The following is a 15,670-nucleotide window of genomic DNA, read 5'->3' as shown; positions in this document are numbered from 1 at the left end:
GCTCTGCCGGAGGAGCTGGGGACCCTGAAGTGCCCCCAGCAGCTTCTGTGCAGAGACTGGCAGCAGCACCAAGGGTTGAGGAGGACCTTGGGGTGCAGCAGGCCAGGCACCAGCTCCCGGACATGGTTGGGGTCTGGGGACTGATGAGCCCTGTAAGTGCACTCAGGCCCCCACTGGTGCTGTCCCTGCACTTGGAGCAGGCAGGAGCAAGAGACTGGCGAAGGGATTGGCATGTTGGGACCCATCCTGGCCACCCTTGTTGGTGCTTGGCACCAACCGTGGTGCATGGAAACTGTCATTGCCACTTTGTTATCTTACTGTAAAACTTTCCTACCCTCTCTCTGTGATCTCCCACGGGCAGCTCCTCACAACGGTGACTCCTTTTCTCTTTCTTCTGCATGGCCAGCTGACTCCTTCCTGTCCTTCAGCACAGCTAACAAACTCCAACTCTCCTCTCAACTAGCTAACCTACTCTTTTTTAACAGTCACCCTTATTGGACACAGCTGTGGCCAATTAAGGGCAGGCCTGTTCCTACTCTTTGGTAATTAGTACAGCTGCAACTTGTCAGGGGTGCGATTGCCTTCAGCACTGTCTCTATTCTCTATTCTCCAACCCATCTTCCCACACTGGCAGGTGCTCTCTGCTGGGAACAGTTACCACACTGCAGCTGTGGAAGGTGGGGGAGCCCTGCTGTCACCCACCCAGCCCCCGCAGGCAGTGCTCCTGGCCCCATCACACTCTTCTCCTCCTCTCTCCCAACCCCAGCCTTGGCTCAGCATCTCCACTGAGCCAGGGATGCGGGCAGAAGTCTCAGAGCAGTTCTGGCACGGGGTGGCTCTGCTCTGTGGAGTGCTGCTGGCCTGGCCCCTCTTCAGAGCTGGGGATAGCTCGGGGCTGCCACCTTCTCCCTAGGGGCTTGTGCTTGCCCTAGCTGCTGGATGAGGACTGGGGGACTGCCCTTTGCCCCCAGATCTCAGGTGCAGGGACAAAACAGTTTTCCTTTAAAACCAATTTTATGTCTCTGCAGTGCCAGGAGTTTTGAGGATGTTTTATAAATAGAAAAGGGTAGAAAGAAGAAAAGAGAAACAGCAGGTGCGGGGGCTTCCCCTGGAGCAGGTGTCACCTGCAGAGCCCCACCCCATCCACCCAGCACTGTGGTGCTCATGGCCAGGCCCAGAGGCTAAAGGGGCAGGGGGCTTTAGCTGCTTGGAGCCCAACTGCTGCAGTGGGGCTGCCAGGGATGCTGCAGCAGTGGCACTGCCTGTTCACCCTGGTGCTGGGTGCCCCCAGACTGGCACTGAGCTGATGGGAGAGGAATGAGTTCAAGGGGCAACAGGCAGATATGAATTAAAGGGGCAGGAGCTAGCAGACTTGGGGAGGGAGCCTCTCCTGGCTCTGGGCAGAGTCAGGAGAAGGTCCCAACTGCCCAGGGACAGGGGACAGATGTGACAGGGACCAGAAGTCAGGGCCACCAGCCATCCTGTGGCCACCAGAGGTGGCAGCTGGCCATGAGCGCAAGTGGTCCAGGGCCACTGAATGTCCTCCCGTGGGCAGCATGGCAGTTGGGGTGTGCTCAGGCTTCTCCATCATCTTCCTCCTCCCCACTTGAGTCCTGGGGGACCTGAGGCAGTGCAGAAGGGGCTCAGTGGGCACAGGACCCCAAGGGCATCAGCGTGGCAGGATGCCCATGTCCTTCTGCCCCTGTGTTCCTGCCACCCACCTGCTGGTGAGGGTCACCATGCTGGGCCAGCCAGGGAGGAAGGGCAGTGCCAGCATCCCCTGAGTCCCGGTGAGAGTGCTCCACTGTTGACTCATGAGCCATCTGCGGGGGGTGACAAGGCTCACAGAGAGAGGCTGGCACCAGCCCCATGCCCGCTCAGGCAGGGAGGGAAACTGAGGCACAGTGGGTAATCAGCAGGGCCTTGGGGCTGCCTACCAGGACAGGGGGAGCCCGGAAGAGGTAGCTGAAGGGGTAATAGAGGAAGTTGATGAAGGAGGCAGCGTAGAGGTCTGCGTAGCGCATCAGCTGGTTGGCAAAGAGTGTCTGACGCGAGCCACAGCGGAACAGGCTGCCCATCTTTCCATAGCACATGTCCATCTCATGTGTGACTTTCTGTGGGTGCAGCAGGAAGGTCAGGGCACCCGGCAGCTCCTGGGGGGCCCTCCACAGAGGAATTTGTGGCAGGGGGGTGAGCTAAGCTGTGTGCAGCAGGCACAGTGCCTGGTGTCACCTGGATCCGGCGCTTGATGGAGCTGATGTCTGGGCGCTCACTGCTGCCACTGTCCAAGTGCCTGGAACAGAACAGACCCAGCTAAGGGCTCACCTGGAGGGTGTGCTCCCACCCCTGCCTGTCTCCCACCCCAACCAACTCACTGGTACAGCTCGGCCAGGAAGAGATCCAGGCTCCGCAGCTCCTCAAAGAGCTCTGCAAGGGCAACAGGGCCAGCTCAGTGCAGGGGCATCACCCACTGCCCAGCACGACCAACAGAGCGTCAGGGCATGGCCCACTGAGGCAGTTTTACTATCCAGGGGTGTAGGAGGCTCCAGACACCTCCCCTTGCACGGTAAAGTCAGTGTCCCCAGCCCAGCACTGCTCACCACTCTTCTCTGTCCAGACCTGCAGCTCTCGGGCCAGCTCAGGCACCACCAGGAAGGTGCGCCAGCCCTGCCGCTTCTTGGATTTCAGGATGTCCCCGAAGATGTGGTCTCCCATGTAGAGGATGTCCTTGCCCTTCACACCCAGGAGGTCACACACCACATCCGAGGAGCCTGTGACACCCAGGGGTCAGGGTGGGGGGTAGGCACGTCCCCCTTGCTGCCTACAGAGCCCAGAGAGCCCAGCTGGGTGCTTACCACCAGAGTACACAGCACAGTGCTGCAGGGGGCCCGTGTACGTCCCAATGCGCAGCTTCCCCGTGTCCTGCAGGACAAGAGCACCCCAGGATGGGGACACTGTCACCTCTGCCTGCTTGGCGGCCAATCGGCCATGAACCCACCTTGCTGTGCCCACAGGAGCCCCCTCAGGGCCCAACCAGTGCCCACCCCCCCAGCCCTGCAGCAGGGGAGAGGTGCCCACCGTGTCCACTTGGCGCAGGACAGTGCCCTCAGCAAAGAAGAGGGGCTTGCGGGTGTCCACCACAATCAGGTCGAAGTAGGACCTCCAGGGTCGCCGTGGGACGTCAGCCTGTGGACAGGGAGGGGGTCAGGAGGAGGGTGCTGATGGCACGCTGTGCCCTCCACCTGTGGCTGCAGCTCTCTCCATGGAGAGCAGCAGGCACAGCTTTCCCAGGCACTGTGCTGGGGGAGGCTGTGAGAAGATCAGAGAAAAGAATGATCAACAGTTCTTATCTTCACTTGCTGCACCTGCTGTTGTGAACATATGCAATGTGCTATGGAGATTTGTTCACCAAGGGGTGATTTCTTAACTGGCCAATGGTGATGGTGTTTGGATTCAATGGCCTAATCTGGAAAAAGCTGTATCAGACTGTCTGGACTATCTGGAAGGGTGATGGGTTTTCTAATAGTATAATATAGTATAGTATAATAAAGTGATTGATCAGCCTTCTGGAACCATGGAGCCAATGCTAATTATTACCCTGTTCAGTGGCCTGCTACTATAATACCCAGCCAGCCCATAATGGGGACAGACTCACCTTGTCCTCATTGCTGAAGTCAAACAGGTAGGACATGATGGCCTGCAAGGACATCTGGCATCATCACTGCTGCCCCCAGGCAAGGCAGACCCTGCCTGTGCTTCAACCCAGCCCCTCTGCCTCCCCCATGCAGGGCAGGGGGGACCATGCAGGGCAGTTATCCACGCAGGTGGGGGACAGGGACACCCCTACTCACATCAGTGTAGGTGTAGTCACTGTTGGTGGCCAGGAAGACTTTCCCCACCTCCTTCATGCGGCTCAGCAGCAGCGGCACACGGGGCTAGTGAGGGGCAAGTCAGTGGGGGGAAGCGTGGGGGTCCCACGAGGAATTGACAGGAGAGCAGAGTGGGGAGGGGTTCCTGGGGTCTGTATAACTCACATCCTTCACCACATATTTCTCCAGGTTCTCCAGCGTCTTCTCCTTGAGGCAGCCCTGCAGGAGGAATGGGGTGGGGCTGGCCAAAACCTCCCAGGGGGTGTGTGTGGGAAAACCCCAGCACTGCCAGCACTCGCCAGCCCCAGCCCCAGCCCCCTGCCCCCTGCACCCACAGAGAGGTGGACGTGGTCCATGGCCTCGCGCACATCCTGGAACATGCTGCGGAAGGACATGAAGAGGTTCCCGTGCTTGTAGCCAGTGTCACAGCTGCAACAGGCAGGAAGGGAATGTGAAAGGGCTGCCCTGCTAAGGGAAGCTCCCCCCAAGATCTACACCTGTCTGATCCAACACCAAGCCCCCACCCACCACCTCCCTCTTACTTGACATATCTGGAGCAGTTGGTGAAGAAGTCCACGAGACAGGCATAGAGGTGGGCCTCTGTGAGGGAGGGGGCCGTGAGAAGGGGTGCAGGGCAGGATAGCACCCCAGGGTGGTGGGAGGGCCAGGACAATGGGGGTTCTCACTCACCTGTGAGGTTGAAGAGGGTGTTGAGGATGTGGAAGCGCTTCATGTCATCCCGCTGGATGAACTTGTTGGGGTAATAGTGGAGGATTTCGGCTCTGGGGAGGGAGCATGGAGCTGCACTCCACCCTGAGGGACCTCCAACTTCCCCCTGCCCCAAGGATGGTGAATTCCCAGACTCACCCCTTGAGGAAACGGAAGCCATGGGCACAGACCAGCAGGTTCCCGTGGGAATCCACCTTCAGCAGGTTCCCGTACAGGGCATCGAACACCAGCCCCCTGTACCACACAGCTGTCAGTGCTGGGGGGCTGCCTTCCCCTCCCCTCCCGTCCCTGGGACCCGCTCCACAAACTGACCGGGTGGGGAAGCTGGGGTCATATTTGTAGGCCAGGATCTCAGGAGGGTACCCGATGGCAACAAGGTGCTCCAGCAGCAGAGCGAAGGCCAGCTCCTCATAGTCAGGGGACTTGTACACTGCAGGGGGGAAAGGGGGATGTGGGCAGGGGCTGGGGGAATGCCACCACTGCCCCACCCTGCCTTAGGGCCCCCACAAAACGCACTAGCCAAGGTGTAGTCCATGTCAAAGCCAAAGCACTTGATCTTCTCCAGCGCCAGGCTCCGGTTGACGAAGATCCTGGGGGAGACCACGGGGGGAGTTATGAGGTGAGGAGAGGTTTAGGGCTGGGGGTGGCACAGAGGAAGAGATGGGGTCGTGTTTCCCTATCCCAGTGCCTGGTCAGTGCTCTGGGAGGGTTGTGCGCTCATCCCTGCCCAGGGCCCCCACAGCAAATTATTGGAGCAGAAAAACGGGCTGTGGAGCTGGAAATGGAACTGGAGGAGGGAGGGGGGGACAGTAAGCCCCTGTTCGGACCTGCTCCCACCCCGGCATGCCGACATGGCACCCAGGGCCTCTGCCCCCTCCCGCTGCGACAAGGGTCCCGTACCTGAGGCCCGGGGCCCTTGCTCGGGGTCCCGCTCCCGTCCCCACCTGTCCTCCCGCAGCCCTCGCCCCGCATCCCCGCTCCTGCAGTGCCCCCGCGGTCCCCAGCCCACCGGTGCTGGCAGTCCCTCCGCAGGGCCCGGGGGTCGCCCTGCCCGGGGCCCCGGGCCGCAGCCGGGCCCCGTTGGCCCTCGCTGCCCATCGCCACCGCCTCCGCCGCCGCCTCGGGCCGCCGCCGCTTTAACGGGGCCCTGCGGAACCGCCCCCCCGGCCCCGCCTCGGGCGGCACAGCCGGCACGGGGCCGGGGCACCCCGGGGCAGTGACCCCCGGCCGGGGCAGCCGTTCCCCCGTGCTTCCCCCAGGGTACGGACACCCCTTCCCGCCTGTGCCCCTCACACGGGGAGCGCTCCCCGCGCCCCCTCACCGGGGCTCGCTGCCCCCGCGCCCCCCGGCCGGGCCCGCAGCCCCGGGCCCTGTTTGCCCAGCGGCGAATCATTAACCGGGGTCAGGGCCCGGCCTCGCCGCCGCCCCAGAGCCGCCCCGAGGGCACCGCGGAGCCGCCCCGGCCTCACTCGGGGGGATCGGGAGGATGGGGCACGTTCGGCCCGGGAGACACCGCAAGCCCCCGCCCGGGGCCCCACACGGCATCTCCCGAACCCTCCGTGTGCTGTCCCCGCCCGGGGCTCCCTCACGGCCCCACTCAGAGCCTCCCGAACCCTTCGTGTGCCCAAGGCCCCGGCCCCTCTCCCGGCTGCCCCCGCCAGGTCTCTTGCGACACCCCGGGGCCGCTGACGCGGGGCCCGGCCCGGCCTTGACCCAGGCATGAGGGAGCAGCCCACGGCACATGGAGGGGCCGCGGAGCAGCTGCTGAGCCAGGGCTGTGAGGCACGGAGAAGGCCGGACACACAGCCACACATCTCCCCACAGCGGGCTGGAGCCGCCCCCAGGTGCAGGGCCCCGATAACCCCAGCGCAGGGCTGTTTACAGCCCCTCCCGTGATACAGGCGGCACGTGGGGCGCTTATCTCTGTCCCCAGCTCCCTCCTGGGGCTCAGGGCCAAGGCAGCGAGGGCTGTGGGGCAGCAGTTGGGGCCCCTGCCGTGTCCAAAATCCCCAGAACCACAGGCAGCACTGGCATACGAAGGAAATCTTTATTAAGTCCGAGGTAGCAGCAGTGACAGGGGGCCAGAGGGCAGCCCCCAGGGCCCCCGAGCAGGATGGTGTCCACAGCACTACGCAATGGAGGCAAAGCTGAACACTGCACAGCCTGCGAGAGGGGCACCCCACGACTCCCTGGCCCTTTGTTCCAGGGCAGGCAAGGACCAACCTCTGTCCTTCCCCCAAAAATCACTGCCAGGGGATCGGCAGAAGTGAGAAAGTGGCCCCCAGTAACTGCTTATCTACAGCTACAGCAGATCAGGGGGGTCACCTGGGGGCACATACAGCCCTGGCAGTGCACCCCCACAATGTTAGCGCCAAGACAGTTATATAAAAAAAAAAAAAAAGATACTTCAGTACTTCAGTGACAGCACTATGCGCAGATGGGCGCAGCTGCCACCCCACAGCAGGCAGCCTCGGTGGCTCCTCGAGGGAGGACAGCAGTGGGAAGCAGGAGCAGTGGGACCCTGGTGCCCTCACAGGACAGCGAACTTGAAGACAGCCATGATGGCAGCGCTGATGAGGCCGGAGATGGGGACGGTGACGAACCAGGCCATGAAGATGTTTCGGAAGAGGCGCCAGTCCACCGCCTTCCTGGAGCGCAGCCAGCCCACTGAGACGACTGAGCCCACCTGCATGAGGAGCCGGGGCACGTTCAGCTCCAGAGCACCCCTCTGCACCCCTCAAACATGCACTCCTCCACGTCTCAGGCAGAGCCCTGGGTCCTGCCCCGGCCTATGGGCACCACACAGAGCGCAGGCAGGGAGTGCAGGGCAAGGAGCTGCCAGCCCAGAGGGGTGACAGGACCAGGATCCCGCAGCACTCGATTTCCCATGGCCTCTTGGCAGAGCTTAGGGGATCATGAAAGGGGTTTTGTTCTGCCATCACCTCCCAAGTGCCCCAGGGGCCCACCCCGAGGCTGGGCAGCTGCTGCCACCCCACATTGAGATGCAAGCAGCGGAGCTGGGAGCTGACAGTGGCCTGTGGCCCAGAGTGGGGCCTCCCACACAGCTCAGCCCTGTGAGCACCAAGAGCTGGGAACTCTGCGCTCACACAGAGCCAAAGCCATGCCCCTGGTAGCCCTCCTACCTTGCAGTGGGTTGTGCTGATTGGGAGGCCAACGTTGGAGGCAATGACCACCGTCAGCGCTGAGGCCAGCTCGATGCTGAAGCCGCTGCAGGGACAGAGAGCAGATCAGAATAGGGGCACGGGATACCCCAAAACACCGTGGGCTCAGCTCAAGGCAGCACAGCTTGTCTCTGCAGCCCCCGGATGAACCCCCCAGGATGCAGCAAGGTGTTGGAGCCACACACACCCCGGCTCCACCACTGAAACCCCCAGGAGAGAATGGAGAGGGGCTCCTGGAGCAGAACGCAGCTCTCAGGCCTCATGGAGCCTCCCCTCTGCTCCATGGTAGCCCTTACCTGGATGGTGTGATGGGAGTCAGGTCCTTCCCCATCGTCTGGATGACTCTCCTTCCCCAGACCCACAAGCCAATGCAAATCCCTGCACCCCCATAGAGAAGCAGCCAGATGGGAGTTGCCACCTTGGTAGCCACATCGCCCGTCTGATAGACCAGGAAGAGTGCAACCAGGGGCCCAATGGCATTGCTGGAAGAGAAAGAGGAACTGGTCTAGAGGGCCAGAGGCTCTTGGCAAGATAGAATATCCCTGGAAGTGTTCAAGGCCAGGTTGGATGGCACATGGAACAACCAGGTCAAGAGGAACATGTCCATGGCAGGGGGTTGGAACAAGGTATTTAAGGTCGCTTCCACCCCAAACTATTTTGTAGTTCCATGATTCTGTGAGCACTAGCCCCAGCTAGCAGCCTCCCTGGCTCCCACAACGCCACTGACCTGACATCATTGCCACCATGAGCGAAGGAGCCAAAACAGGCTGTGAGGATCTGCAAGAACTGGAAGAGCAGAGACACCTCAGGCTTGTCCTGCTCGTGCCACTCTTCCAGGGAGCCGGTGCTACCCTTGCGGTCAGCGGCCCCCAGCTCTGCCTGGGCTGTGTTCAGGTCCACGTCAGCAGCCGGGTGCGCATCCGCCACTGCGTTGCAGTAGCTGGTGTAGCTGTCCATGCGGACCCTCTTCTTCGTGTCCACCACAGACCAGCTGAGCCTCTCCCCCTCCTCGACGTCCCTGGCCCGCAGAGAGTCCAGGGGCATGCCACAGATGGCCATGGTGTAGGAGGTATAGCTGTTATTGCGCCGCAGGGGCTTGTCCCCCGAGTCCCCCATGCAGTCCCCCATCTTGGCCAGGTGCAGCTTGTGCAGCAGCTCCTTGTAGAGGCCGGAGTCCTTGTGCACAGTGTGGTACTGGTACTGCCCCCCTGAGCCCAGCTGGTGGCCCACTGCCTGGCTCAGGTGGACCAGGTTGCCATTGGGCAGCCGCACAGCTCCTGCCAGGGGGGACAGCGGGGTTAGCACCAAGGGGTGCCTGGGCTGGGGGAGTCTCAGAACCCCAATCACCCCCTGCTACTCACCACTATCAATGCTTGTTTCCTTCAGGTCAAGGCTGGGAAGTCTCTCCTGCTCTGGGGCCTCCTCCAGCTCCCCCAGGTTGAAGGAGACCATCCTCTCCTCCCCCGCTGCCCGAGGGGGCGCGGTTGACCCTGCATCAGCAGCGGGGCCCTTGGCATCTTCCAAGGGCATCTTGGCCTCCTCTTGCTCCTCCTTTGGGCAAGCATTCTTCTCCATCAAGGGGCTTTCAGAAGGACTTGATTTTATTTCTCCTGCAAAGAAGGGCAGCCACCATCAAACCCCTTTCCACCATTGCACCCAATGCCAGCAGCAAGCCCACACCCCTTGCCACTCAGATTTATGGCAGCCAAATAAAATTTACAGCTCCTCCACATCCTGAACTTTGGAAACTGCTGGACAGTCACACCTTGTCCCGGGCACAACAGCCAAACCATCTATGCCAGCTCATCCCCTATTTTTAGACACCCCCACCCACACGGGGTGTGGTGAACACCATTATGGGGCTTTTATGTCGGTAATGTCTAGTGCAGAGGTTCCTCTTTGGGCCATGTTTGTCCCATCCCCGTGGGCAGTGGGATGCTCTGGACCCACTTCTGGAGCGGCTATGACCCCTGAAGCTGACAGAGGCGCCCAGAAGAGCCCAGCTCCTCTACCAGCCCAGCAGCTCCAGCCTGGGCTCCTCTCCAGCTTCCACTGCTGGACGACAAACCCAAACAGGAGCTGGTCTCCACCCCCCAAAGGCAGCCTGGTTTCCTGTCCACCCTAGGCAGCCAAACCAGCAGCACCAAGCTGTGGAACCTGAGGCTGTTCCTCCGCCTCTAACAGTAAAAGCATGTTTTCTCCAGGTGAAAACATGAGGTCAGCTCCTTCAGACAACAACCAAAACCACCTTCTTGTCATAAACATGACCATTTCCCTGTCACTTTGTTTGCCTCAAGGGCTGGGTTGTGGCATCAACCCTCCATCCTGGCATCCAGTCCCAGCAGAGCTGTCTCCCCCTGCATGCCCACCTCCTCCCAGGGATGCTGTGGGCAGGCAGGGAGCATAGTATGCCTGACAGGCAGAAGAGCCCACCTCACCTCATGGGCAGGAGTTAAGTTAAACAGCTGGAGGACTGTCAAGAGCAGTCATAAAGCTGTTAGTCACACCCCAATTACACCAGCACAACAAGGACATCCCCTCATCACCAACTCCCAAGGCCCCAGCCTGCACACATCATTGATATTCAGGACCACATGCAGTTCCAAGCACTGCTCCGGAGGCAGAGCTCCAGGCTGATCCTTTGGATGCCTTTCAATAGAGTGTTTTGGGTTTTTTTGCTACAGGGGAAGGATTTCATCAGCTTTAAACTTGTGATCTGCATCAGCCAGGCCAAGGATTGCTCAGCAGGTATGAGAAGATTAAAGATTACAACAGGCACGTTGTCTCTTGCCTTCTCTCTCCTCTGTTAGAGAGGGACAAGCTGTCTGACACTGCCCACAGCTCCAGGAGAGACCACCCTGCAGATCAATCAGCCCCAGACACTGCTCAGCACCACAACAGCTGCTCCTGGGGGGGGGTCTGGGTGCCTGGGTTAGGAGCAGGCAGAGCCCAGCACGCTGAGTGCCCCAGTGACTCAGAGCAGGTTAATCCCCGAGTGAAGAGGAGGATTCTGTTAATAACAGCCCCACAGCTAATGGGATCTCCCACTGGGAAGAGAAGTGGGTTAGCCAGAGCGTGCCCTTCCCCGAGGATTGCAGAGGGACGTGGTACTTACGGTCGATTTTCTTCTTCATTCTCGGACATACAAAGAACCAGACGACGAGAGCACAGACAACAGCACTCCCCGCCGAAATTAGGAGGATACCCCACAGAGGAAGTTTGTCAAAGCCCAGCACTAGGAAATAAAACAACGGATCTTTGAAAACCTCTGGGCAAAACCCTCCTCGATATATGACTTTGGTTTTCCCAGGCACAGGGACTCCATCACCTGCAAGAGCCCTGAGCTAATCCACCTGCCAGGGAGAAGCACTGCTGGGAAGGCATCACTGACCTTGCTGAGACCCTAGCTATGCTCTCAGCCCCACAAGTCACATTCCCATCAGTAGCTGACCCTTCACAGCCTTTCCCCCAGCCAAGCCCTGTACAGAGTGGTGCATGCCCCGGGCTCCACACAGCTCTTGTCTCCTCATTTGCTGCAATGTCAAAGGGAAAAACACTTCCCAGTGTGGCTGCTGCAGCACCAGTGCTGCTTCCCTGCTCTGGAGAGGACACGGACACTGGGCTGCTCCCACCCTGGAGCTCTCCAGCCCCTGCAGCTGCTGGGGAGGGCAGCTCTTGTGCTCCAGGAGTCAATGGCAATTTAGGCTTCATAGCATCTGAGGTGATACATGACCCACTTAGGAGCATTCTCACAGGCAGCCTGACTTTGAGCAGAGGACTAGCATCACACAAGCCCAGGTAGGGCATCAGGTGCTTGTGACTATCCAAACCCTGCATTTGCTGCTGCAGGCAGTGCCTTATTGCTCCTGAAGCAGCCCAGACACCTCCAGCAGGCACAGGTCCGCCTGCAAACCCTGTGCTCAAGCAACCTAGAGTTCACTCAGCAGTTCAGGGCTCAGGATGAACACAGATCCACTTTGGACATGCCAAGTTAATTTGGGAGCAGCCCCAGTGCCCCCAGCAGCACCACGGCAGGCCTGCCCTCCTCTCCCCCATGTTGCAGAGCCCAGGGAAGGGGAAGCTGACATCCCTCCAAAAAATTTTCCAGCCACTGTTTACAGAGCAAACCCTGCCAGAGCCATCACTGCCTGCCCGCATCCCACCTCCAGAGGCTCCTCCACAACAGGAAACCCACGCTGACACCAGAAAACAGCTCAGGCCGAGTCATCCCAGCAAACAACGGAGGTGACGGAGCCTCTGGCTCCACAAGCAAATCCACCTATCCCTGCTGAGCCCTCCCTTAGTCCTGCTCCTGACTTGTCCCCTGCCACACAGCATCCTAGCTTGGCTTTTCAACCTGAAGCTCAGACTCTGCAGCACACAGGCCAGCTCTTCTGGACAAGAGTAATTAGCTTGTTTTTAGGGACAGGATGAAGCAGGAGGCGCAGCCCCATCCCTGCTCCGAGCCCCACTGCTGGCAGCCAGCAGATACCTGAGTTTTAGCACAGGTAAGAGAAGGGAAGGGGAAGCCATGTTATTGGCCAGTCCTGGCAAGTCTAAGGAGAAAGGTCTGGAGGAGTTTAGTTTGAGCAGGTCTCTTTGGCTGGGCAACTACCTAGCCCAGACAGTGCAGGCTAGCCTGCCGCCTTCCGTAACCGGCACAGGCCAGCCGCCTTCTAGGAGATCTCAGCCCTGTAAAGCAAAAAAGGGGTAAATCGTGCATTTAATGGAGGCTTTGGAAAGAATTTCAAAATTCAGGTTGAAGCATTTGCTGTGCACTTACAGGGCGCCCCAGTGTACATGATGGAGAAGAGGTTGATTCCCACAGTGCAAGCGTAGAAGACGGGCAAAGCTCGCAGGCCGTTGGGAACAGGATCTGCCTGGAAAACACAGAGCAGTGCTGCAGAGAGGCACAGTGGGGGCTGTGCAGCAGCCCAGGAGCAGCTCAGCAACAGATCCTCTCCAGAAGGGGTTTGTGCCCTCAGTCACCTACAGACGACAGCTCCCAACAGCCTTTAGGGAACAGCCGCCAGTCAGATGGAGGGCAGGAGGTAGCACAACACCTGGATCCCACAAGCCTCCCCACAGAGCTAGGGCAGACCCAGCCAAGGCTTCCAGCACTCCCAGGCCTGGAACAACTCATCTCTATCTGGCTTCTGAACCCTTTCCCTGGCTCCCCAAAGTGCCACCTCCACTTACATTTTTCTTTCAACTCCCCAATAACTTTCAAAGCTTTTGCCCCTTTTCAGCTCTCTTGAACAAAATAAAAAGTCCATTAGTCACAAAGGAGCTTATTTGACCACATACCTGGCAGCAAGGCCCTCACCCCAGCAGAAGGAGTGTTTAATCCCCACTGCTGCCCAGCAATTGGGATTTGGCATCAGGACAAGCACACCAAGCCTCCCTGAATGTCAAGCAGCACAAGCACCAGGATGGAGCATGACAGGGCCAGCCACGCTTTGGGAGGCTGGTTACACAAGGTTACTGTGACAGTGGTGACGCTGAGCTGTTCTAAAGGACTGCCACTGATAAAATCTTAACATCTCTTCAATTGTTAGAGGTAAAACTTAAAGGAATTTAACCTCAGATATGCAGAAAAGAATACTGGAGTTTCTCTGCATAGTTTGGGTCTCAGGAATGTGGCTTCCCCAGACTCGGAAACAATTCTGTCCCTCCTAGCTGAGGAATGCCATGGCTGTGGATAAATACCTTTACCTGCAGCCTACCTCATGGAAAAAAAGCCCCTTACACCAGGATTTTGGAAAAGCCCAGATGACAGCACTGGTCTTATCAATTCTGAGCTACTTCATTACTGGGAAACAGGGCTGTTCCTGCTGAAGCCAGGCAAAACAACTCCCATGTTTCAGAGGGGAGGTGATGCCCCAAACCCTCCAAGTCCACTCTGTGGAGTGGTCACAGGCCCCATTTTCTCACGTCTTCAGTTTCCAAAGGGCTCCCCTGATGCCAACACAGACACTCCAGGATGTGCCAGGAGAAGCCCTGGTGGCCATAAGCCAACCAACAAGTCCATTGAGAGCAGCCCAGAGCCCCAAAGCATCAGAAAACAGGGCAGACAGCCCTTACCTTACAGAGGATGAACCTCTGGACGAGGAAGAACAGGATAGCAGACATGATGCCCGAAAGAAGGGGTGAGATGAACCAGGACAACACTAGAAAGTGAGAGGCACAATCAGCATCCTGCTGCTGGAAAAGGAAGCCCAGGGACACATGGGGTCCATGTCTGGGGTGGTCCTGCTGCACTTACCAATCTTCAGCAACTCAGACCACTTGACACCTTCCTGCCCTTTGGCCACCAGTGAGAAGCCAATGGTGGCCCCAACGATGCAGTGGGTTCCAGAAATGGGGAGCTTCAAGAATGAAGCCATCAGCTGCCACACAGCAGATCCTGGAGAAGAAGCAGCCTGCTAAGAAAGCCATCACCAGGGCATCCCGGGACACAGTGCCCCTCCACCGTGACCTCCCCGCTCCTTACCGGACATGGCGCTGATCGAGCCTGCCATCAGCATCTCCTCTGAGGAGTTGTACATCTTGACATCGATCAGACCCTTGCGGATGGTCTCGCTGACCTTGGCACCCAGCAGCACGGAGCCCACCGTCTCGAAGATGCTGGCCAGGATGCAGGCCTGCCGCAGGGTCACCACCCCCGAGCCCACGGCCGTGCCGAACGAGTTGGCCACGTCGTTCGCACCGACAGAGAAGGCCAGGACGAAGGCGATGATGAAGCCCAGGACCAGCATCCAGAGGAAGTCGGCCATGGGGGCGGCGGGCACCGTGGGCTCCATGGCGATGGGTTAATAAATTAGGTACAAAATTAAATAGAGGGATCGCTATAGGGCTCGGGGACACCGCGACGTCCTAGGGGCCCGTGGGTCGCAGGGGCTGGGGGCCGGCTGCTGCGCCATGGTCCGCGCCGCTCCTCATCCTGCGGGAAGGACAGAGCTGAGCGGGGCGAGCACCGGAACCGGCCCTTCCCGCCGCCGGTAACGGCCGCTCCCGCGCGCGCCACCGCCCCCTCCCGCCGCCATGCGTGCGTGCGTGCGCCCGCCCCTGCCCGTCACCGCCGCTCACCGCTGCGCCGCGCCGGGCCGGGCCGGGCCGCGTTAACCGGGAATGCCTAGCCGCGTGCGGTGCCGCTCGGATGCGGTGCCGCCCGGACCCCGCTACCCTCCCCCGGTCCCGGTCGGTGCCGCCACCCGGTCTAAGGCGGCCACAGCGCGCAGCGCCTTTAACACCGCCCCCCGCCCCCGCGTGACCGCGGCCCCGCCCCCGCCCGGCCCGGCCCCGCCCTCGCTCGGCCCGGCCCCGCCCTCGCTGCCCATTGGTCCGCGCTCCGAGGGAAAGGGGCGGGGCCGCATCGCCATTGGGCAGCGCCGAGCACGGAGACCGAGGCCGGCCCCGCCCCCCCGTGCGGGCAGCGCGCCGGCGAACCACGTGCGCGCCCGCTGTGCCCCGGGAGGGACGGCATCGAAACCGGCACCGGAACCGGCAATGCATGACATAGCATGGCATAGCATGGCCCGGCACCGGAACTGGCACCGGAACCGGCACGGCATGACACCGGAACCAGCGCGGCATGGCATAGCATGGCCCGGTACTGGCACTGGCACCGGTACCGGCACTGGCACCGGTACCGGCACTGGCACGACATGGCCCGGTACCGGTACGGCATGGCATGGCATAGCATGGCCCAGCACTGGCACCGGAACTGGCACCGGCACGGCCCGGCATGGCTCCAGGACCGGCACGGCACGGCACGGCATGGCCCGGCACCGGCACTGGCACAGCATGGCCTGGCCGGGCACATCTGGCACGGCTTTCCACCGATGTGGACTCTGCTCCAGTGTGGCACGGGCACAGCCCAGCAGGTGT

General features: G+C 60.3%; 2 protein-coding genes across 2 annotated transcripts; both read right to left on the bottom strand.

Moving 5' to 3' along the window:
• Positions 1 to 1,034: 1,034 nt before the first annotated feature.
• Positions 1,035 to 5,696, bottom strand: LOC118695297 (cytosolic purine 5'-nucleotidase-like). Its single transcript, XM_036396779.2, has 18 exons — positions 5,608 to 5,696; positions 5,115 to 5,188; positions 4,911 to 5,028; positions 4,737 to 4,832; positions 4,560 to 4,651; positions 4,412 to 4,469; positions 4,205 to 4,298; positions 4,035 to 4,088; positions 3,852 to 3,935; positions 3,656 to 3,697; positions 3,079 to 3,186; positions 2,856 to 2,922; positions 2,601 to 2,771; positions 2,376 to 2,427; positions 2,233 to 2,293; positions 1,938 to 2,114; positions 1,722 to 1,823; positions 1,035 to 1,622 (listed from the first exon to the last, which is right to left on the bottom strand). Exons 1-18 carry the CDS (start codon positions 5,694 to 5,696, stop codon positions 1,575 to 1,577), a joined length of 1,587 nt encoding a protein of 528 aa, XP_036252672.1. The 3' UTR covers positions 1,035 to 1,574.
• Positions 5,697 to 6,626: 930 nt separating this feature from the next.
• On the bottom strand, positions 6,627 to 15,039 carry SLC20A1 (solute carrier family 20 member 1). Its single transcript, XM_036396776.2, has 11 exons — positions 14,870 to 15,039; positions 14,274 to 14,723; positions 14,046 to 14,186; positions 13,865 to 13,950; positions 12,564 to 12,660; positions 10,896 to 11,015; positions 9,142 to 9,390; positions 8,508 to 9,057; positions 8,077 to 8,262; positions 7,742 to 7,826; positions 6,627 to 7,284 (listed from the first exon to the last, which is right to left on the bottom strand). The coding sequence occupies exons 2-11, from the start codon at positions 14,581 to 14,583 to the stop codon at positions 7,129 to 7,131; spliced, it is 1,980 nt and encodes a 659-aa protein (XP_036252669.1). The 5' UTR covers positions 14,584 to 14,723; positions 14,870 to 15,039; the 3' UTR covers positions 6,627 to 7,128.
• Between the last annotated feature and the right edge of the window lie 631 nt (positions 15,040 to 15,670).

Source organism: Molothrus ater, chromosome 28 (genome assembly GCF_012460135.2).
Source record: "Molothrus ater isolate BHLD 08-10-18 breed brown headed cowbird chromosome 28, BPBGC_Mater_1.1, whole genome shotgun sequence".
Classification (NCBI taxonomy): domain Eukaryota; kingdom Metazoa; phylum Chordata; class Aves; order Passeriformes; family Icteridae; genus Molothrus; species Molothrus ater.
This window is presented reverse-complemented; position numbering and strand designations above follow the sequence as displayed.

Excerpts from the sequence above, each read along its gene's own strand:
- LOC118695297 (XM_036396779.2), bottom strand. The coding sequence starts at position 5,696 with ATGGGCAGCGAGGGCCAACGGGGCCCGGCTGCGGCCCGGGGCCCCGGG. Across the intron at positions 4,089-4,204 it reads TGGACCACGTCCACCTCTCT|GGCTGCCTCAAGGAGAAGAC; the intron begins GTGGGTGCAGGG and ends TTCCTCCTGCAG. Across the intron at positions 2,428-2,600 it reads GGTCTGGACAGAGAAGAGTG|AGCTCTTTGAGGAGCTGCGG; the intron begins GTGAGCAGTGCT and ends TTGCCCTTGCAG.
- SLC20A1 (XM_036396776.2), bottom strand. The coding sequence starts at position 14,583 with ATGGAGCCCACGGTGCCCGCCGCCCCCATGGCCGACTTCCTCTGGATG. Across the intron at positions 13,951-14,045 it reads GTCTGAGTTGCTGAAGATTG|TGTTGTCCTGGTTCATCTCA; the intron begins GTAAGTGCAGCA and ends CTCACTTTCTAG. Across the intron at positions 8,263-8,507 it reads CATGGTGGCAATGATGTCAG|CAATGCCATTGGGCCCCTGG; the intron begins GTCAGTGGCGTT and ends TTTCTCTTCCAG.